Raw genomic sequence first — 22,593 nt, forward strand, 5'->3', positions numbered from 1 at the left:
TTTAAGATTTCACCGTTTGGCCCTCGTCATCCAGATCATCTGGTTTTAGCCTCCATTGAAAGTGTTTTTGTGTGTGTCTGTTGCTGCTTCCTGGAGTTAGATTAACAGCAATTTGCAGAGCAGCATGAACTTGCCACAGCTGTCGAGATGACATCGTCGAACAGGGGGCGCTATTCTTGTGAGCTGACATGCCACAGCAACCTCTACGATCATGGGGTTGTAAAGGTGCAACTTGTCACGTTATTATCATTTTAGTATGACGCTAAATTATAATAATAATGATACTTAAATGAATCAAATGTTCCTTGTTTACATTTCTTTAAGCTACAAAATACTTTTTTTAAATGAATGTATGTGTAGATTTTTTTTAAAACGGAATAGTTCACTGTATATTTTAATCTCTTTTTTTTAAGAGGAAAAAAAATGTAAAACATAATTCGGCTGGATCGCTGTCTCCCTCTAGAGGCAAACAGACGACACTACAACGACTTTTTCCCCATTGATGGTTACCGTTAAAAATATATATAATTCACAAAGGCTCTTATTTGTGCTTCTTTGTAGATCAAAACACTTTTATTTAACAATAGAGAAATTATAAATATATTTTAATAAAATGAGACGTCAACCTGAGTCCGGAAGCCGCTATGACGTCCGTCACTTCCGAATCTGGTTTCCCCGCCCCCTGAAGTCACCTGACAGTCAAGGGTTTGTTTGCAAACAAGCCGCTGCCTGACGAGCTCCGCGATGGGGCGACACGAAGGCGACGACCATGCGGCGGAACATGAGCAGCACGTGAGCGAGGATGCAGAGGAGGAAGAGGCGGTGGCGGAGCATGAACGGAACGCCTCCAACGTCTCCACAGAAAGCCTCCTGGCCGTCTCGGACGACGTCGAAGAGGAGGAGACTCCCGGCGGTACGCAATCGTCGCACCGGCTGCTGGCCTACAGCGACGCGCTGCTCTCCATCATCGCCACCGTCATGGTAAGACCCGGAAGTGAGTTGGGGGGAATCATAATAATGGAAACAAATCGTCCACAATCGGATGATGGGGTTTGGTTTTTTGTCTATTCCGCTACTAGTCATCTTCTCTGGCCCACACTTGTTTACAAACGTTATAGTTAACATGAGCTGATAATGTTGACTATAACGTTTGTAAACAATTGTGAGCTGATTATCATACTATTAATTGGTTGTAGCTGGAGATGCACGATAATATCGGACGTCAAACAGATAATAAAGAAGTTCGCCGATAATAATCGACATGCCACATTGGTCCATCTGTTGTGTTTGTGGCTCAAGTTGTGCCCAACTCCTCAAGCTTGCCTATTTCAGTGTTGCCTATTTGTGACGTCATAATGCACGCGACCTCGTGTTCACAGACGATGGCATCATGGCGACATGGCAGTCGCCAGTGGGGGCTTTGTTTACTTTGGCTCCCCAAAATGTTACCCTTGCAGTGTTTTGTTGCATTTTTAAAACATGACCGTTTTGTTTTGGCCAACTCGCAATGAGTTACTGGTTGTCTTTGAAGCAGCGAGATCGATACAATTCAGCTTGGTGGTGCTTTATACAATGTTTACATGTCGGACACGAAAGTATATTTGTATACAAGTTAGTTTTGCAAACAATTATCGGCTTACTTATCGGTTATCGACATCGGCACTTTCTAAATGATTGGTTTATCGGTTGAAAATAGCATAATCGTGCATCCCTAGTTGTAGCTCAACACGCCTGATTAAAAAAAACGTATTATAACTCTTTCTGCCTTCCACTGTTGACATGACAACATGAGCAACACTAACAAAATGTGTGTGTGTGTGTGTGTGTGCGCGTGTGCACAGATTCTTCCTGTGGCGCACACCAAGATGGAGGCCGACGAGGTAACGCATGACATCATCAACATTGTCAAACGTCAGCGCAGTAACATCCGCCGTCTCCATTTCAGGAGCTCGATGAAAACCTCCAGCTTCTTCTGGGCACCAAGATGGCCGTCTACCTGATGACCTTTCTCATCGTCACTGTGGCCTGGGCGGCGCATATCAGGTGGGGGGCAAATCCTGTCGCCATGGTAACCACAACTTCAACTTCACACCATCCGAGTTTCCTTTTTGTCCCTTGAAGTCTCGTTGCTGTTCCTTCATGTCCTCACCAGCTGTTCCTGATGAACTGTTTGTTGTTTCTACTTAACACTCGGTTGTCATTGTTCCTGTCCAAGTAACTTTTTGTTGTTGCCGTTTGACTCGTTCTTGTTCCTGTGGCAGGTTATTCCAGGTGATCGTACGGATCGATGACACTCTGGCCTTGCTTAACCTTGTAAGTCGACCAACGTAGACTTTCTTGTTCCTGACCTAAAGTTCTTGTTCCAGGCCTGACAATGTTGTTCCTGACATATTGCTGTTCCTGTTTGTCATTTCAGGCGTGCATGATGCTGATCACCCTGCTGCCGTACACGGTCGGTGTCAGTCCCGGTATTGGCTGACAAATCAACATCATCGATGACATCACAGTGGGGTTTTGTTGTCCTTGCAGTTTTCGCTGATGGCGACCTTTCCCTCGCACATCCTGGGAATTCTTCTGTTCTGCGGCTGCGTGATGGTCATCGGTCTGATCCAGGTCCGGCGTGAGCATGAGCGCCTCCGAGCGGGACTCGTTCGTCATTGACGTCCTTGTTGTTGTTACTCAGTCGCTGATCGTGTTGTACGCCTTCAGTCGTCCGTTCCTGCTCCAGGATCAGATCCAAGTGTGCGAAGATCGTTCTGTGTACAGACATCACATCCTTAAAGTCCTCCTGAGGGTTCCACTCATGTGCCTCCTTGCTGCACTTTGCTCCTTCTTCTGCTACCAGCTGGTTGGTCCCGCCTCCCTGACCTGATGTTGTTCTTTTTTGTTTCGATTGTCAGGTTCTGGCAACCGGGAACATTTAATAAACAACGGAGCAGGAAGGAAGACAACAGACTTAGATTCTTTTCAGACAGAGAATACGCCCCGATTAAAATCTCCTGCTCGTTCTGGGCACACTTGGCAGGGCCTCCTCTTTTTGTTGGGTATTCGTTAGTTATATAGCGGTTGCTGTTCTAAAGGGGAGGGGGCTCACATCGCAGCTGATATGAGTCATTGTGGAGATAATAATACAGACGTGTTTTTTTTTCGGCTCTGAAGGTTTCAACATTCAAAGTTCATAACAGTTGATCCTGATGTGTCATGCTTTGTACTGAGTCAATATGGGATAACTTACGTACATTTATTCCAACACTGATGCTGTTTCTGCTTGCGATGGTTCTTGTTCCTGACTTGAGGTCGTTGTTATGTTCCAGGCGTGAGGTTATCGTTGGTTCTGACGCGATGTTCCTGTTCCTGACACGAGGTTTTTGATATGAGTTTTTTGTCCTGGTGTGAAGTTGCGCCTGACACGATGTGAATATTTTCTTGTTCCTGATGTAATCTTGCTGTTGATGGTCTGATGTTGTTCCTGCTGTCATGTAGTTGTTCCTGATGTGATGAAAGTTTTGTTTTCTTTGTCAGTCGTACGCGTTGCTGGCTCTGGTCATCTTCCTCCCGTACATCTCCCAGGGCGTCCTGTGGTGTCGAGACAAACTCCTCGGTACGTGTTAACGTTCGCCTTTCTTCTTCCAATTAGGACTTTTGCCAAATCATTTTCATGATAATAAAAATGGCGCCTTTTTTGGAGGTCCCGCGGAGGAGGATCCGGAGCAGGACATGTTCTACACTTTCCTGCCCAGCGAGCCGCTGAGTAAAGAGCGTGTGGAGGCCTTCAGTGACGGCGTCTACGCCATCGTGGCCACGCTGCTCATCCTGGACATTTGGTTGGTACTCGGCGTAGTCATTCTGGAAAGTAAAAAAAAAAAAAGAAATCTTATTTAGAAATAAGGTTTCCAACTCACAGCAACGATAAGTGGCGCACCAATTAACTCATTTGCTCCCAAAAACGTATAATTACGTTCTGTTTTGAATGTTTTGATGATATTGATTACGATATTTATTACAAAAACGGCCAGCAGGTGGCAGCAGAGATCAACCTGGACCATGTTGAAAACATTCTGATTTGTGAATAATGATGAAACTTAGCTATATTCTCATGCTAATTGCTGCAAAACGGAAACAGACAGAAATATACTTTCTTTTGGAACGCTTCCATGTTTTTATAGCAATAGAACACAATATTCTGTGGACCTTGCAAAATCAGTCAAAATCCAGGAAAACAGCTGGGGGTGAAGGGGATTGCTTCAGTGAAAACGGCTGCGAGTGAATGAGTTAAGGAATTATCAAATTAATCGGCACCTATTTCATGATCTGGTTTAACACAAACCTGTCCACATATTTTGAATTTCAGCCTCTCAACAGTAAATATTCTCGTATTTCTGCAGTCCATCATGAAAGCGACTTATTTTTGTGTAGAATCCAAAAATGACGTTTGCAAAACATCTGCTTTTACTTTGACAACGATCAACATTTTTGCTGATTTCCTGCCCTTATGACCAAACTCGCACCTGAATCATAATCAAATGGTGTATTTTCTGCACTGTCAAGATATTTTCCTATTTTTGAGTAAAGCAATGGAAATTAAAAGAACATTTTTCTGATTCATCCTAAAAAAAACTGCTGCCATAAGAATGTTTTGTTTTGCAGCGAGGACAACGTCCCCGAGCCGGCGTGGGTGCAGCAGCGCTTCAACGGCAGCCTGGTGGCGGCGCTGCGCTCGTACGGGTCCGAGTACCTGGCCTACCTGGGCTCCTTCGCCACCGTGGGCCTGCTGTGGTTCGCGCACCACTCGCTCTTCCTGCAGGTCTCTCGAACCACGCGCGTGATGGGCCTGCTCAACACGCTGTCGCTGGCCTTCGTGGGCGGCCTGCCGCTGGCCTTCCGCCTCACTCACGAGCTGCCGCGCGCCGCGCTCCGCGACGAGCGGCGGGCCGTGCAGGCCAGCTGCGTCCTGGTCTTCGGCGCCGGCGTGTTCCAGCTGGCCACCTGGGTGGCGGCGCTGCAGGGCGGCGGGCGGCGGACGCTGCGGCCGGCCGTGCGCTACGGCGGCCCCGAGCACGTCTTCATGCTGGCCAAGCTGGCGCTGTACCCGGCCGTCGCCCTCGCCGCCTTCCTGCTCACGTGCGTGCTGAGCCGCTTCAGCGTCACCATCTTCCACCTGATGGAGGTCGCCACGCCGCTCGCCTTCCTGCTGCTGCGCTTGATGGTGACAATCGCCCTGGCCCTGCTCAGACGCCTGTTTTGCCCCCGAAGGGGAGAGTCAGAAAATGGCGAGGAAAACATGCAGTCGAGCGTTCCGTTTAGCCCGCTGCTGATCTAGTGACGCGTGACGCATACGTTAAACACGCTTCGTGGCGCTGCTAACCGCTGTTGAGCCGTATCCATGTTCAAAACATCTAAATTTAGGTCATCAGGAGCTCAAAGAAAGTTGCTTCAGGAAAAGTCATAGTGAATGGACAAATAAAATTTAAATATGCAAATGCATATGCGGCACTCGACGGCTCACATTTCAGTTTTTTAAAATATATTTATTTTTAAATAACATGTCCACTCAGCTTCGTGTTGATGGGTGAAACTGAAGAATTGACACACTGATGACTAATGCCATAAAAATGTCACTAAGCCATAATATCAAATTGTACTTTTTCAGTGAAATATGCCGACATGTTTCCGTTTTTATTTTTGACGTTATATTGCTGATTTACAATCGTCCACCAGTAGGAGTCACTGTTGTTTCACTTAAATAGACCGCAAGCGACTTAAAGAAAGCACTTTAAACCTCAGACATGGTTCAAGTCTGCGTTATTGTTCTGATTGTCAAGGTCATTTTTATGTTTGCTTGTTTAGCAATGTGTATTTTTTTTTATTATACTTTTGAGGCATCTGGAATGTTTTTCAAAGTGAATTTGAAGATCTTGTGGCATTGTTACAAGTCAAAAATACACTTTGTAATTGTCTGAAACCTATATTTTTTCTTTGTGTGAAATAAAAATGTCACAATAAATAAAATACAATTGACTTTTCTTTTTTTAAAATAAGCATCTCAAACCCTTATTCATCATCACCATAATAATCAGTCAAATTAAATATTCACAATGATAAATAAAAAAAACACCATCGCTAAATGTTTTCTAAAATGATTCTGTCTGGGAGAAAAATTAAACAACCCCAAAATCAAACCAAAATGTAGACAGAATAATTAAAAGGCAATTTGCATACTTAATGTCACGCCCAATTGCAATTGATTTGTAATGTGTGAGTCTGTCAAGAGGACAATCACAAAGCACATTTTGGGTCACTCACCATTTTTTTTTTCCTTTTGCCCATTTTGGATTCAAAGATTCTCAATAAAAAGGCTTCCAAAACATTTTCAAAAAAATGCATGGAGCCGATTGTCAATTTCAAGTTCATGTGTGAGTTGTGACAATAAAACAAGATGAACTCGATGCCTACTGGCTGACTGCCTGCATCACGGTACCTCAGCAGATTGCACTTTATAAAGCATACAGAATGTCAATTAAATACAATGAAGAGATTGTTTTTTGTCCTACCGCTTCTGGTATGTGTGCGTTGTCCACCAGAGGGCAGACTAATACACATCTACGGATACACAAGAGATGGCGGAGATGGTCACAACCCCTTAGTAAGATGCAGTAATTACTCGAGGACAAAATATATATACATGAGTATTTTTACCGTTTTGTGTTCAAGTATTCATTGCTTAAAGGATTAAAAAACCACTGCAACACAGATTTGATTTGTTAGCCCGTCGATGGCAGTTTTGTTGAAAACAAACCGCGCAGAGCAAGATAAGCAGAGGTGGCAAATCCAGGTCCACAAATTAAAAACCCTGCCACAGTTTGGCTTTAGCCGCGGGTTCTTCTACTCAACTGATAGGTCGGAGCTCGTTTACCGTCACTGCTGCTTCTAACCTTGCAGGTCAACAAGCTAAAAGCTGTCGGCTGAGTAGACGCACTGAAGCCAAACTGTGGCAGGGGTTTTAACTTTCTGGATCTGGATTGGCCACCCCTGAACATAATTGGGGAGATGTATCAGCCAATTGGCTTGAAGTCATGATTCTTGTTTCTTTATTGTCACATCTTGTAATGTTTTTGGCTTTGCATTTCAAATACTAATTGCTCTGTATGCTTGACATGAACATTCACATATTCAAAATCAACTCAATAGGTAACTGTAACAGGAAGTAGCGTTCTTTCACAATAAAAGCCCCTCATCTGGTCCCAGTAGCACTTTTCAGAATAAAAGGTCCTGGAGAAAAAATTAAATAAAAAACAAAGTCCAAAAAAGTCCATCCGGAAGAAAGGAGCAGGTAGTTCAAAAAAAGAGAAAAAAGCTTTGGTAAACCTTTTCACCGTCCAAGAAATCACGCCAACACTCGGAGAAAAATTTCATAAAATATTTGCATAACTTTCTGCGTTAAATATCGTCTACATTCAAAAACATCCTTCAAATATCTAATTTCACGCAATAAAAGCCTCTAAAAAAAGTGGTGCTCAGTGCGGCTAGCCTCGTTAGCAGGTAGAGACATTTTAGTGCTTCTTCAGTAGTACAATGCTAACGGGTTAGCAGTATAGCGGTTAGCAACCAGACTAGGCTTATGCCACACACACATGCTCAAATGTCGTCAACGGAACAAATTAGCGCTTTGTGGTTTGTACGTGACAAAGTAGTGGCCAAGAAAATGCTACCTTGCTTAACATCACAAACAGAAAAAAAAGCGCCTTTTAGCTGAGCACGTCTGTGACTTGCTATCAACACCTGTGGAGCAAAAGCAGTACTACAAGTCACAGCGCTGCCTCGTTCAGTGGCTAACAAATGAGCAGTTAACAAAGTTAAAATGCTAACAGAAGCAACAGTTTTCAATTTAAACAAATTTGAGTTGATATATATTCTTTTAGCATCGCTACTAGGAATGACCTTTTTGGCGCTCAGTGCAGCTAGCGTGGTTAGCAGTAGGAACATTTTATTGCTTCATCAACTTCAGTAGTAGAATGCTAACGGCGGAGTTTAGTGGTTAGCAGCTAGACTAGCCTTACGCCACACACACATGCTCAAATATCGTTAGCGGAACACGCTAGCACTACATAAACTAGTATTGGCCAATAAAATGCTAACTTCCTTAGCATGAGAAACTCGAGATGATTGTGTCTTAAGTTGACTGATTGGGCTATTGTACGCCCTCAGCCAACTACTCATATCTACAGTAAATAAAACAAACATTTTGCTATGAAGCTATATTTAGCCTCTTAGCATCTCCGCTAGTTACTAGCGTTTTCCCACCCTGTGCACAACATGCTGGTTATTACTGCATCTAAAGTTACAAGTTAACGACATTAACTTATGTAATATGATGCCCTCGTCTAACTACTCGGATAATATAAAAAATTTTCTCATCTTTTAAACGTTCAAATCTAATAAATGTGTCCATGCTAGCTAGCTACATAGATACATTTTATTCGTGTGTGTTTTGTTTTTTTTGGAAAATATCATCGGTCGCTATATATTAGGCTCAGCATTTCTTTATGTACATTAGCATGTAGCATGTGTGTGTTCTACTTTGGTGACTTTACGGACGTGCGGGCTAAAGTGGGCGGTCGCCGGTTAGCGCGTGTGCTAGGCCGCTAACCGTGCTAGGCCGCTAACCGACATCTTGATTCATCGGCGAGTCAGTGCAACGTGGGCTTTGACCACTTCTGGTCAAAGATGGCGGTCGGATGCAACGCTCCAAAACCGGCGGAAGACTTCCTTTTTTGTGCATTTTTTTTTTTTTTTTTAAAGTTCATGTTTCAAGTCAGGATGAAGAGTTGTCCGGATGAACAAACTTGATGTGTAGTTGTGTGTATGTTGTGTACATAGTTGTACCATCACACACACTTGCCCGTCGAACCCCCCCCCCCCCCCTTCATGCCGCGGGGGGCAGTAACCCTCGGTCCTTCAGGTGCGAGGTGAGCGTGTTGAAGATGCTAAGTTGCTGCTCCGGCTGCAGCAACAGCAGCTGCTGCAGGACTTTGCTGGGATTGGGACCCCTGCAACAAAAACAACGGCAAATAAAATTGGATTCCAGCCAAAATGGCCGACTTCCTGATTCTTTTCGAGTACGGCAAATTGAGACTTTTTTTTTTTTTTTATGGTCTACTCGTGGTAGACAAGTCTACCAAATGTCATGCTGTTAAATCAAACTGGCTTTGGTGGCTGCATTTTCAAAACGTTTGCTGGAGGACTGAGAATGACCAAAATGAACGTAAAATGGAATTTGAAACCAAATTGTCAGACTTCCTGTCTCTTTTAGGCCATGGCTTTTTTGAGACTTTTTTTCATCCAAATGAAGTTAGCTTTTGGGGCTAAAAAAATAAAAAAATAAAAAAATAAAGTCTCTAGGAGGGAAAAATGCACCTAAAATGGCCACTTCATACCAAAATGGCAGATTTTCTGTGAGTCTTTTTAAGACATGACTTCTTGAGAATCTTCTCATGATAGACCTGTACAAGAGTCCATTCAGTTCGATTCGATTAAATACGTCTTTGGGACAACACGTAAAACATTTAAAACAGAACGTATTCATACGTTTTTGGGAGCAACAAGCGATTCATGGATTTGATATTGATTATTCGCTTTTTGTTATTTATTTATTTTTTAAGCCAGCCCTATTGCTAACTGAAGATGGCTTTGAGAGCATAATTTTCTCTTCCCACCTGATGAAGCTGGCGATGTAGACGTGGGTGAAGGTTGCCATCAGGTACTGACAGTCGAAACGGTCCATGATGCCTCCGTGCCCCGGGATGGTGCTGGCAAAGTCCTAGGAGAGACAATCGTGAGCGTTACGTGAAGCGCCAGAACACCTGACAGCGTGCAAACACTCAACAGACAGCATGCGAGTGGAGCGAGCGGGTGACTGACTTTGATCTTGAAGGCTCGCTTGAAGCCGCTGGCGAAGAAGCCGCCAAAAGGGCCGATGAGTGACGCGAACGAGGACAGGAAAACGCTGTGGATCTGGAACGGGTACAATGTCACTGTTTCCTGGAAGGCAAAATGCAGGGAAAACAAAAAGTTCTTCAGAATTGTCATTCATAGCATCTCATAACTCTGCTGGATCGTAACAAATGTCATTTGCAATATTTTGGTTACCTGATTAATAAAAATAAAAAAAATCATTCAAAATTTTATTTTCTTTATTATTTACGTAAATATACACTGCTGTATTATACTTAATTAATACTTCATATTTTTCATATAAAAAAAAAAAATCAGTTTCCAATATTTTGCTAAACTTTTTTAAATTAAATAATCTTTTGCGTCTACTTTGGTTAAGTTTAAGTTAATTATTTGTATTGTTTGGTTAAGTTTAGTTAAAAATTATACTTGTTACCTTCTTAATACATTTTAAGTACTTTTTGTCTGATCACTATTTAGTTAACTTATTTTCAATACTTTTTATTAGGTAAAAAAAAAAAAAAACTAGAGGCCTATGCAACATGTTGCTTACTTTTATTGTTTTTTTTAAACAGTTTGCATTATATTTGTTTTTATTCAATTGAAAAAAGCAGCTTCCAATATTTTTATTACTTTATTTATTTTTAATAATATTTTTTTATTGATTTTTTTGAAAATTTGATATATATATTTGATATTTATATTAATTAAGTCCGGCCCAGCCAAGATGTTATGCTGCAATATTTGCAAACGTCGTGCGAGGTGTCGTGCGAGGATCTCACCCACGGCAGCGCGTTGCGTACGAGCGCGGGCAGCTTGTACTGCTGCAGCACAAACAAGTCGGACGGCTCGCATTCCTCCGTGAACAAGCTGCCGCTCTCGCTACTCAGGCCCACCGGACACACAAAGTACTGGAACTGGGACAGCAGCGACGACAACTGCGCAACACAAACACAAACACAAGAGTGTGTACATTGACGCGCGTATTGATGGCGCATGTTGTTGTGCGTGTCTGCTTGAAAGTTGCACGTGTACATTTGGTGACGTGTTGATGCTGCGCGCACGTTGCTTGTGTGTGTGTGTGTGCGTGCGTGTGTACACATTATGTTGTGATGTAGCGATTGTGTTGTTTAAATGATGTGGACGTTTGGTTTGTATCCGCCCTCACAATGAATCCAAAAACGACGGTGGAGAAGTAACCGCCGATGAATCCCTCCCACGTCTTCTTGGGGGAGAGCTGGGAACACACACACACACACACACACACACACACACACACACACACACACGCACACACACACACACACACACACACACACACACACATTTATTGACAGTACTTTTCATTTCCTGCTGAAGTTTCCCTCTTGCAGACAAATCGTTATCTTCTTCTTGCCCTCAAGCTTCTTTTTACACAAACGTGTCCCTTTGATTGATTGATTTCATCAACGGAATTCGGGAGCACAACAAGTTCTTTTTAATTCCTGTATTTTAATTTGTGTCTTCCCAAGGAAAGAAGAAGAAGATATTGATTTTTTTCCCCCCCACAAAGCGACCCTATAGAATTTTTTTCACGTCTAATAAGGCTGCACAATATATCGTCATGGCGAAAATGAAACATAAGAATGGCATAGAATTGTCCACTTTCATCCGACCAACCAGAATTGCCGTCCACGAGGAAAACAGCATCTAAGGGCATTACTCACGCTAATTAAATGAAAAAAAAACAACAACCATCCATCCATGATCTGAAGCGCTTATCCTCACCAGGCTTGCAAGTATGTCAAGAAAATTGTATGTTATTACAATTAATTAGCTAACAGTACATTCATTGGTTGCTTCTTCTGCTGCATGAAAGAAGGTATTTCTTTTATTAGATAATAAAAAAACGTCATTTCATCCGGTACATGTTTAAATATTGGCAAGAATATCAATGTTGTAATATTCAACGCAGGCATTTACTTACGAAAAACGAGTTGGGTTGCATTTTGAGCTCACCTTGATGAGTGGCGTGCGTCCAAAGAAGAAGCCGAACAGGTATGCGCCGATGTCGTTGCAGATCACGATGGAGATGGGCACGATGAACCTAAAAACACCATTTTGGAAAAGTCATTTAGGCTGTTCTGATCATTACTATTGATGAGCCTCACGTCAAGCTCGTTTAATTGTCCGTGTTGAATACCGGAACTACTGAATGCAGCGGTTTATGCAACAAGGACTTCATGGTGGCGTCCTCTCCATTTTAAGTGCTTTTCTGCCATTTTGCGGCATTGATTGGCAACTACAAATTATTCATGAATTTCTGCTGCTTGTCAAAGGTTCTCTATGGCTTACCAGATCATTCCTTCAAACAGGTTCTGAATGACAAGGTGCGACTGAGTCACCACAATCAACAGCGTCACATGGGTCCACGCAAACTGGAATGGCAAACACACACCCAAATAACGACACACAGGTAAAGTGTCACAGCACTGGAATGTGGCAACACGCGTTTCGGCTCAATATTTGATTGACAGACGAGTGAAAGCGCATCACAAGCACAACGATATGCAGGCTAATCATTCATTACATCCTGGAGCGTGTTCTTCATCAATCAATTCGCCGCTGGATCAAGAATAAGTATGACACAGCAGTGTTAGCGGTTAGCATTGCTGTTTGTATACACACCATGTAAAACTGCAGGCGGTAATGTTTCTTCACTAAACTCAGCACAAACATGCAGAAACCTAAAAAGAAAAAAAAAAACGTGCCATCAGCATCAGACATCAAAGATAACATCAAACACGTCCAAACGACATACTTGAAATGATTAATATGACATAATACACGGGATATGTTTCTTTCTCGTGGAGCCTGTTCTCCATGCGGCCATGTTTGTAATCGGAGAAGATGAAACATACTTTTTACCCCCCCACACAGGGCTTTAGCTTTAGCCGGCTAGCATTACCACAACATAATCACACCATTAGCATTAGCCTTAGCCAGTTAGCTAAATTGCATCTTTATTTTTACATACAGTTAGCGTCCGTCAGCTCAAATAACCACATCACACCTCTACTTTACGTGACACCACTAGCGTTAGCTTTAGCCAGCTAGCAAGAGCACAGAACACAAGACTATTAGCATTAGCATTTGTCAGTTAACTACTGTAAACTCCCCCTACTTTCACATAACATAACATAACATAACATTCTGCCAGCTAGCATGACCACAGAGCAGCACAGCATTTACATTAGCATTAGCCAGATGCCACAGCACATATTTAATTGACATACACCGTTAGTTTGAGACAGCTGCAATCATTTACGTTAACAGCTAGCTATTTTACACTCAGTTAGCTTTGGCCAACTAACGCAAGCCCCAGCATACCTTAATAGAAAAACACTATTTGCGTTAGCTTTAGCTAGCTACAATAATCCCATTTGCAGAGTGTAGATGAGGGTTTGAAGTACGAAAAGTGAACACTGTGAATTAAAATTAGAGTCCAAAGTTTTGACCGCTTCAGTTTGTAAACAAACAATTCAAAACAGACTCCTCCCATGGCTCAAGCCATACTAGCTCGCTGTACACGCCCCGCCAGTGATCGCACTCAGCCCTGAAGTCACTCTGCACGTCAACATCGGGTCTGCCTAAAATGACACGCCCCCCGCTCTGTGATTGGCTGGAGGGGTACGCATTGCCTTTCCGCCCAGAAACATCCCTCTTATGCCAAAACACAACCAAATGGCAAAATTCAGGCTGGGGTGGTGGTGGCGGTGGAGGACAAAATCACCACCACGCATTAACAGAAGCCCAGAGGTGTGGATTGAGAAGGATTTCATGTGCATACATCCAGTGTTTATTTAGTGCTTATTTCTGAATGAAAACTTTGGACTCGTACCTTTAAATTGATCAGGTTAGAACAAAAATAAGTTACGTCAAAATCTTTAAGAGGAATTCAGGCATGGGCGTGAGGGTTCAACGCACGTGCGCAGTTGTCTCACCTGCCAGGTACACGGTGAAGGAGATAAACCTGTGGTAGCGAGACAGGAACTGCAGCGGCTCCTCTCTCTGCACCAGCGCGCCAAAGTAATCGGCCAGCGTTTCGCCGTAGAAGAAATAGTTGACGCACACCAGGAAGTACCTCAACACAACACATACAACTTTACAATCATATACATCAACATTCATCATCCTCCCACAACACACACGTACAATCGTTGCTCAACAAACACATACCGTCAACTTTTCTACTGTCATTTAATCAGCTCACAAAACAGAAAAACACACGCGCGCATGCACATGATACGGCTGTTCAACGTGGACATATATCTTCCAACACAGCAGTGAACTTTGAACCCAGTACTACACACTCGGTATGTGTGCGTTTGTGTGTCGTCCTCTCCTCACCAGCTGAGCGTTCTGAACCAGGGCAAGTCGTACGAGCGATAGACCTTGTAGCCGATTGTAATGATTTCCTGGAAACACTTGATTTGCACCGTCATCACCTACGACCGCACACAAACATGGAGTTAAGACCACTCAAAGTGATTTGGTTGTGACAGTAATAAGAATGAAAAGGAAAAAAAGTGGCCATGACTCCTCAAAATGCAATTAAATAGTATGATTAACTCTTTGACTGCCAGACGTTTTCAGAAAAGGGATGCCGTGGGTGCCAGCCGATTTAAGCATTTTGACTGATCTTTCAAGGTCCACAGAAAATTATGTGTTTGGACTATGGAAACACACATACTGCCAAATGAAAGATTGGACTCTCATCTTTCATCAAAAAATGCCTTATTCCGTTTTTCAGTAATCAACAATAGAAAATGGTTAGTTTCACCTCTGTTTTGAAACAACCGTCTTTTAACGTCTTTGGCACTCCTCCATAGGATTTTACTAAACGTTATTTAACGTTTTTGGCAGTCAAAGAGTTAATAAAAAAAACAAAAAAATAAAAAAAAAACACTTGAAGCCAATTTACTTAAAGGTACAAGAATTAAAGCACACCCAGTACCCCCAAAAAGTAATTAGGGCTAAATAATAATAATTAAATAAAGAGATTATTAAATAATAATAGTTAAAGAAGAGATTATTTAGGTGTGTCAGAATAACAAGAGTTCAAGATCCCTAAGCAGATGTTTTAAAGCACCCCCCCCCCCCCCACACACACACAAATAAATCTGATTCACTGGTAGATGCTTGCAGCCCATATTAAAAAATAAAGCAACTCCAGAATGTATAACAAGAGTAAATGGTGCGTACAATCAGAATGAGAGCGATCGGTCCCAAGTAGATGATGAGGGAGAAGCCCGAAATCATGGCAAGAGACAAAACTCCTCGGATCCAGTAGTTCTTCCATCTGTGGACACCACAAAAACAACAACAGTCATATTCATTCATTTACTGACCTACATGACATTTAAAATATTTAAGAACAAGTTAACATCAGCTGATATTTCCATACTATAATAAAAATAACTCCTGGAATGTTTTTGGATTTGTTAGCGTGTAAAACAAAACCAACAGCAAAAAAACGTGAGTCTAGTACCTTAGTATGGACTAATTAGTATAACACTAAAAGCTAGCAAAGAAAACCAAAACAACCTAAAAGATTGTAGTGAAAGCGACACAAAAAGATGTAAAAAGTGTGTAATGTGCATGCCAGGCCACTAGTTGGCGATGTAAAGAAACTTCCAGTTTAGTTTTCATGCGTTTGCATTTTCAGGTGAAGAAAACGCCCAACACGACACATTTTCGATTGAAAAGGCTCTGGTGTTAGCGGCATCTCCAGCACAGACCTCGACCAGGGCAAAATTGTCACCCCAAAATGTTGGGTCATTTGCAAAGTGAGATGCCAAGGCTAGGGCTGCTCGATTATTTTTTTTTTTGGGGGGGGGGGGGGGGGGGTGGACGGGGGGTGGGTAATAATCATGATTATTTTGGCAACAATTCAAATCACGATTTTTCAAACGATTATTTATTTTTTGGTACAATGCAACAAAATGTTTAAATGTAAAAAAAACTCATAAAAATTATTAAGAAAAAAAAACCAATGAAACACTAATAATGCAACTTCCTTTTGGATGCAAATGTATGAATTTAAACAACTCAAAAATGAGTATGAATCATCTTTTTTCCCCGATTATGCTGATTTTGTAATTGTGGAACGTAATAATTGAAATTGTAATTGAAATCTGATGAATTGCACAGCCCCCGCCGCGGCGTACCTGGGCGGCAGGCCCTTCAGAGCGTTGTTGAGACACTGCGGCGTGTTGTCGGTGTCTGCCGTGGACGCCGGTGCGTCGGCGGCGTCCGCCTTGGTGTCCACGTCGCACTCGCCCTCCATGTCGCCGTGCAGGCCCACCACCCTGTCGTCCTCGCCTTCGCCCTCCTTCGGACACAGACCAAACAAGAAGTTGAGCGATTGACGTTTATGCGAACCAACGTGATGGAGAGGAACATAAACAAGCAGTGATGGGATTGCCGTGTTGATTCGAGATCCGGTTTGAGGCGGTTCTGCTTCATGTAATAGAATGCTTGATGATAAACATGTCAAAACTTCCATGAAGCCATAGTCTAGTCGTCTATGTTAAAGCCATATAGATGCTAATCCATGCTAAAGCATAAAAAAAAAAAACAAGTAAAAGCAGAGTGTTGCCCCGAGACAAAAGCAATAATGATATTTTAGAAACTGGTTTAAAGCATTTGGCTTTCGTTGATTATGGCGGCACCTTTGGACAAAAGCGGTATTGTTTTCCCTTGAATTTCCCTTAAAAGAACCACATTTCCCATGAGGCCAAGCGCACATCAGGACTGAATGACATTTTCTATTTTTCTCTCTATACAGCACTGGTGGTTGTGATCTTACTTTCTTTTTTCTTCTTTCAAAGGCTGCGCTCCCCCCCCCCCCCCCTTCCTTCCTAGTTCCTAGGCCGAGTTCACACCATCCACCTCAAAGTCGTTTAGTGCTAGTAAAAAATGATACGGGCCACCTCAGGCCATGACAAAAGTTTCATTCATCTTGCTGTCAGTCAATGTTTCATCAGCAGAATTATGAAAATATGAATTGAAGGTTCAAATCTTATTAAGTGTTGCTTCAACATAAAAACCGGTTTGAACAGTGGAACGTTGCACCCCATGCCATTCCACTCCACTCACGCAGGTGGCGGTAGTGTGCATTACAAAGCAAAAACAAGCCTTTGCTTTTCACCCCCCTTCAGACCTTTTTTTTTTTTGTGTTAAGCACGTCCAAAAAAGGCCAACTGGAGGAACGGGTCCAGTTGCTTGTCACATTTGACAAGTTAGCTTGCTCACTGGAGCTAACGCTAACGCTTGAACGCCGCCGGAATCCCGTCAGGCAGCAAGAGCCAAGCAAAGAAGGCAAGTGAAGCAAAAGACAGAGAGAACGACAGATGGGCGACATCACCCTTAACTAAATATACAAATACAGATTTAAAACGCTATGGGTTTTATTTTATGATTAAATAAAGGTTTTGATTGATGGAGTGAGTGACTCTAGCTCATGTTTACTTTCATTTATATGCGCACGTGTGTGTGCGTGCATATGTATGTATATAAATGGTTGTCACTTATTGAAGAAAAAGATGTCTATTTTTTTAAGTTGTAATTTAAAGTTATTCTAATAAAATGATGAATGTTTAAAAAATTTGCATCTCTTAAAAAACTTTCTATGGATTTTTTTCCAACTTTTTCTTGAAAAATATGACTTAAAACATGAATATTCTATTATTTTAAAATTGCACTGTTTTTGCAAAACAAAATGCGGCCTTATTATTCTTTTCAATTCTTGAAAAAGTATGATTTTTTCCTTCTAAAAATTGTACTTGTAATTTTTTTACTTTATCTCAAATTGCAACTTTTCACCCTCAGAAAAAAAAAATCACTGACACAATGATCTGCTTACATGATGTCAATCAGAAAGAATTCCAGCAGAAAAGAAGTGTTGTTGTTTCCAATATGTGTTTTCTTGCCACTATGTTCCCTCTTCCTGGATCTCGCCACCGCTCTTGTTTATTCATTCCTTCATTCATACATTGGTGTCTTTTAACCCCAAAATCAAGAGTGCAAATAATCGATGTCGTTGCCGTCATCACATGACGCGTCTCCATGCTTCATCAGATGACTAGAAGCACCACAGAGCTTGCAATCGGATCAGGGCCAAACCTTCATCAATCTTCCATTTTGTATTCATGCAGAAATGCTTGCTATTTGAAAATAATCGCATCCGGCACCAGTGCGTCCCATTGCCACGGAATCTGGCACGCGTGTTCCTCATGACAAGGCGCATGAAAGTCTGCATAGAACCCACGCCGTCAAATGCACTGGTAGTCGGCCATTTTGCTTTGAACGTGAAGGCCTCCTTTTTTAAGGGATTTTGGCCACTTCCAAAGAAGAGAATCTTCCTCAAGAGTCTTCCTCACTCATCCAACTGGTTCAAAGGTCAATGAGCCTATCCGGCACCACCACACCCTCTCGAGCGGGGTAAAAGGTCAATGAGCCTATCCGGCACCGCCACACCCTCTCGAGCGGGGTAAAAGGTCAACCTTCAGCATCCTGCCAACTCTTGAACTCATTACACCTGATATTTATGATTGCTGGTCTTATTTATCATGACAAAGGCGGTAAGGTTAACAACGGAAAGGAATGGGACAGAATAGAACAGAACAGAATTGAATAAAATTGAATAGAATGGAACAGGATAAAGTCAAATAGAGTAGAATAAGGCTTTATTAGCCGCTCCATTCAGTAAAAGATTAAACTCGTTTTTTTTGGAAGAACTGTAATATGAAATTCACTTTAAAAAGAAAAAACAACAACTTTATTCTCATATGAGTCTAACTTATTTCTCCCAAAATAACACTTCTTTCTTGAAAGTAACTAGTTTCACAAAAAAACAATCTATTTTTTTAAGTAATAAGGTTACAAGTAATCCCCGTAAACTATAACCGATGTAAATCAAAATTATTGCAGTTTAAAACAACAACAACTCTTTATTCTATTAAGATGACTTTTTTCATGAAGAAACTGTATTCCTGCCAGTTCATTCATTCTATTTTGTTTGTGTTTGTTTGTTTGTTTGTTTGTTTGTTTGGCCTTTTGAGAAAATACACATTTTATTGCCGTGACATTACAAAATGTATTGTCGAAAACAACACAAAAACATATGACTCTCGGAAGTATATGACTTATTTTCTATTAAACATCTAATTTAATTCTTGTAAGTTTAATAACTCTTTCACTGCCACTGACGTTAAAAGACGTCAAGTAAAAACCTACGGAGGGCTGCCAATGACGTTAAATGACGTCATCCAATTTTTTATTTTTTTTTTAAACGGGTCCAGGCAAGCCTTGCGGAGCTGTGGTGAAAGTTTCAATTAGGTCTGTTGTGCCTAATGACTATTTTTGGCCCCTAGAGGGCAGCGATGACTCTCTTTTGACAAGATTGAGGTGGGCGTCAGTAGAAGACGTGAGGCGGGGCTAGAGTGTTGAGGGGACATTGGCTGAAGAAGCCATAATGGCGGCCGCTTGCAAGCAGCTCACGGTCGAGCCGTTTTTTTCAAAGACATCGACCAACGATAAAGAGCACATTGATGACGACGATGATCATCATCATCGATGATGATGATGGTGACTCCGAAGTTGGAAGCGCCGACGCGGCGACTATGACGACGTTATAAAGGTTCACGGGCGAGCGATGCTGACACCGGAAAACACGGAGCACAACGCTCAGGCGGACGTTCAATCGGACGACGAAGAGTGCCCCGAGTCCAATGCATATTCATCGGAGGAGTGTGTACAGTCTGCTACTTGCTATTTATTCCCCGGAAAAAAAGACCGTCAAGAAAGTGTAACGTTTGCACGCGAAACGGACAAATGCGAAAGTGAAAGTAAACTGTAAACGAGTCCAGCGGCATCTCCTTGCACGCAGGAGAGCGTTACAAAAAGAAAAACGGTATTTGAAACATCCACGTAATTGTAAGTAGTACCACAGTTGCACACATTTGTAAATAGTTTGCGAAATTGTTTTGCGAAATTGTTACACTGTTGAATGGAAATAAACGTATTTTGCAAACTAAAAACACTTTTTCATTGTTGGTGAAAGCGTTTTACAGAAGTAAAGCACTATTTAGGTGTTTGCGGCATCATTCATGGACAAAAAGAAGTGTACAATTCACTAGAGTGCATGAAATAACATCGTTTCACAAAAAGCTCTTTTTCTCCGCTTTTTGTTTCAAAACAGAGAATTTCGGTGAAAGTAACCATTTTCTATTGTTGATTACTGAAGAACGGAATAAGGTAGAAACAAACTTTTTTTTTCTGATGAAAGATGAGAGTTCAATCTTTCATTTGGTAGTATGTGTGTTTCCATAGTCCAAACACAACATTTTCTGTGGACCTTGAAAGATCAGTCAAAATGCTTAAATCGGCTGGCACTGGCGACATCCCGTTTCTGAAAACGTCTGGCAGTCAAAGAGTTAATTTATTTCACAAAATCTGATGTTTCTGTAAAAACTGGACTATGCTAACATTGCACCTTTTTTCTCAACATGTGACTATTTTCTTAAGATCACACTGTTGTCGCAAAATAAATACAACTATTCTCTTAAGAAACGCTCACAAAAAAACTTTATTTCTACATACAATTAATTACTTTATTTAAAAAAAAAATACTATTCTTAATGCTATAATTTAAGTTGAATTAAAATGTATTTGTTATGAAATAATGCTTGACGTTATTCTTCTAACATTTTATAAAAAATGTGATTTTATTTTCTTAAAATTGTACAACAAAAAATATCTTACTTTTTCCGAAAAATTTTTTTTTAGGTTACAATTTCTTTCAACAAATAGTTTGACTTTTATCAGGAAAAAAAGGTGAAATGAATTATTGTAATAGTGACATTGTTTTAAGAAAAGCAATTCTAAAGGAAAAAATATTTTACCCTTATGAAGTTGTGGCTTTCCTCTTCAAACAACAACATCAAGGGGCAGCCGACATAAGCATTCTGAGAGTTTGGGCTAAGAAAATAAGTAGAGTCTTTGTTAACATATATATTTTAACAGGTTTTTTTTAAGTTTTGTTTTTTCTTCGGGGAGCCAATACCCATTTTTCATAGAATATGTTTATCATAGGTTTTTCAATATTTTTGGGGGGCTAAAAACCCCAATAATAAATTCAATGTATAATTATGCCAATTACACGCGAATTTTCTCTATTCGCGGCCGGCTGGTCCCTTTCCCCCGCGAAAACCAGGGGTCCACGGTACAACTGCTGTGATTTTGTTGCTTTGTTTGTTTTTAAATAAAGTTGAGCTTTAGAGTTTTTCCTTGTTGCTAGCTGCACTGAGACAACTTAAAATATTTCTTATATGTTCTTATTTAAAACAACTACAACCTAGCAGCAGGTAATGTTGTAAAGTTTGGTGACTGTTTAAGGAAGCTTTTCCCTTCCTAGCGAGCAGGATGTGTTGTCAACATTAAATCAAAGCAAGGAAAGCTATTTTTAGACCAGCAGAGGGATTAGCCACTTAGCTCGCTAACAAGCTAACAGGCTAGTAATTAGCCTCCGTCCCGCCTCGCCGCGGCTTGACAACCTCGACCAACTCGTCCAGACGACGAGAAGCCAGTTCGTTTTATTGGCTTTCTTTATTTTGTACCTTATCGCTCAAGTTGTCGGCGCTGTCCACGTCCTCCCCGCCGCCCCCTCGTCGTCGGAGCTCCGTCATGTCGCCTCCGCCGCCCGTCGCCCGTCGCCGGGACCTTCGAGTAAGCCGCCCCCCGAGGATAGATGAGGGCAGCCCGGGAAAGGAGGCTCGCAAGGACGGTTGCTCACTCTTGCGTCGGTTCTTCTTGGGCGGCTGGTCAAAGAGTCCCCGGTTATGAAACGTCAAAGAAAGGCCGAGCGAGCGAAGCCGGGGAACGAGAAGCGAGCCACCAAAGATGTCCAAAAACCTTCGCTGACGTCCCCGCTGACTGGGCTTGGACTGCGTGTTTGTGTTTATCACCGCAGTCTACCGTCAAGGTAGCGTCACTGCGAGGAAACCATTTCCCAAACCGGTACTTTCAAAGTAAAAAAACGGTCATGATAATGCCTTAAGTGTGCATTTATTTTGATGGGTGAAACGGTTTTCGCTTCTGGTATGTCGTTTCTAGCGGTGACTTGACGCGCGTTTTGCTGCAGTTAATCCAGAAGACTCACTGCATATGATCAGTGCGCATGCGCGAGACGCTTTCTGACGTCACCTAGCAACCAACTCAAACCGCTTCTTGAATAGAAATGTTTGACATTTAATCATTTGATGAAAACTGCTTATTCATAAGGACTAATGTAATATTTATGGACAGTTTTATTTTCAGAAAACAAAGACACTTTTTTGAAACTTTTTCTTTCATCATGTGACTCGTTTGAGGATTTTTGTGTGTAAAAAATATTCCTTATTTGTGATTTCTTTTGAAGTTTACTTTCAATAAATAATTTTCCTTGAAAAATCAGACTGTTGAAATATGTCTTAAAAATGCAACCTTAATTTTTTTTAAAAACCTTATTCCATAAAAATAAATAAATACAATTTACCTAAAAAATGACTTTTCTCTTAAAAAAAAAAGTGACTTGAAAATACAAAATTTTTTCTTTAAAAG

The 22,593-nt window shown here is 41.6% G+C and overlaps 2 protein-coding genes across 2 annotated transcripts; one reads left to right on the forward strand and one right to left on the reverse strand.

Annotated features, from left to right (window-relative positions):
• The first annotated feature begins 676 nt into the window (after nucleotides 1–676).
• tmem175 (transmembrane protein 175) lies at nucleotides 677–6,008 on the forward strand. Its single transcript, XM_077561045.1, has 10 exons — nucleotides 677–981; nucleotides 1,842–1,880; nucleotides 1,946–2,043; nucleotides 2,262–2,313; nucleotides 2,417–2,452; nucleotides 2,530–2,613; nucleotides 2,684–2,848; nucleotides 3,523–3,601; nucleotides 3,689–3,824; nucleotides 4,648–6,008. Exons 1-10 carry the CDS (start codon nucleotides 745–747, stop codon nucleotides 5,318–5,320), a joined length of 1,599 nt encoding a protein of 532 aa, XP_077417171.1. The 5' UTR covers nucleotides 677–744; the 3' UTR covers nucleotides 5,321–6,008.
• A 1,063-nt stretch (nucleotides 6,009–7,071) lies between these two features.
• cds1 (CDP-diacylglycerol synthase (phosphatidate cytidylyltransferase) 1) lies at nucleotides 7,072–22,101 on the reverse strand. Its single transcript, XM_077561047.1, has 13 exons — nucleotides 21,612–22,101; nucleotides 16,161–16,324; nucleotides 15,196–15,292; nucleotides 14,341–14,438; nucleotides 13,935–14,074; nucleotides 12,619–12,677; nucleotides 12,286–12,368; nucleotides 11,950–12,037; nucleotides 11,120–11,188; nucleotides 10,734–10,889; nucleotides 9,919–10,038; nucleotides 9,714–9,817; nucleotides 7,072–9,047 (listed from the first exon to the last, which is right to left on the reverse strand). Exons 1-13 carry the CDS (start codon nucleotides 21,678–21,680, stop codon nucleotides 8,924–8,926), a joined length of 1,371 nt encoding a protein of 456 aa, XP_077417173.1. The 5' UTR covers nucleotides 21,681–22,101; the 3' UTR covers nucleotides 7,072–8,923.
• Nucleotides 22,102–22,593: the final 492 nt, after the last annotated feature.

This window comes from Vanacampus margaritifer, chromosome 3, assembly GCF_051991255.1.
Source record: "Vanacampus margaritifer isolate UIUO_Vmar chromosome 3, RoL_Vmar_1.0, whole genome shotgun sequence".
In the NCBI taxonomy this organism is placed as follows: domain Eukaryota; kingdom Metazoa; phylum Chordata; class Actinopteri; order Syngnathiformes; family Syngnathidae; genus Vanacampus; species Vanacampus margaritifer.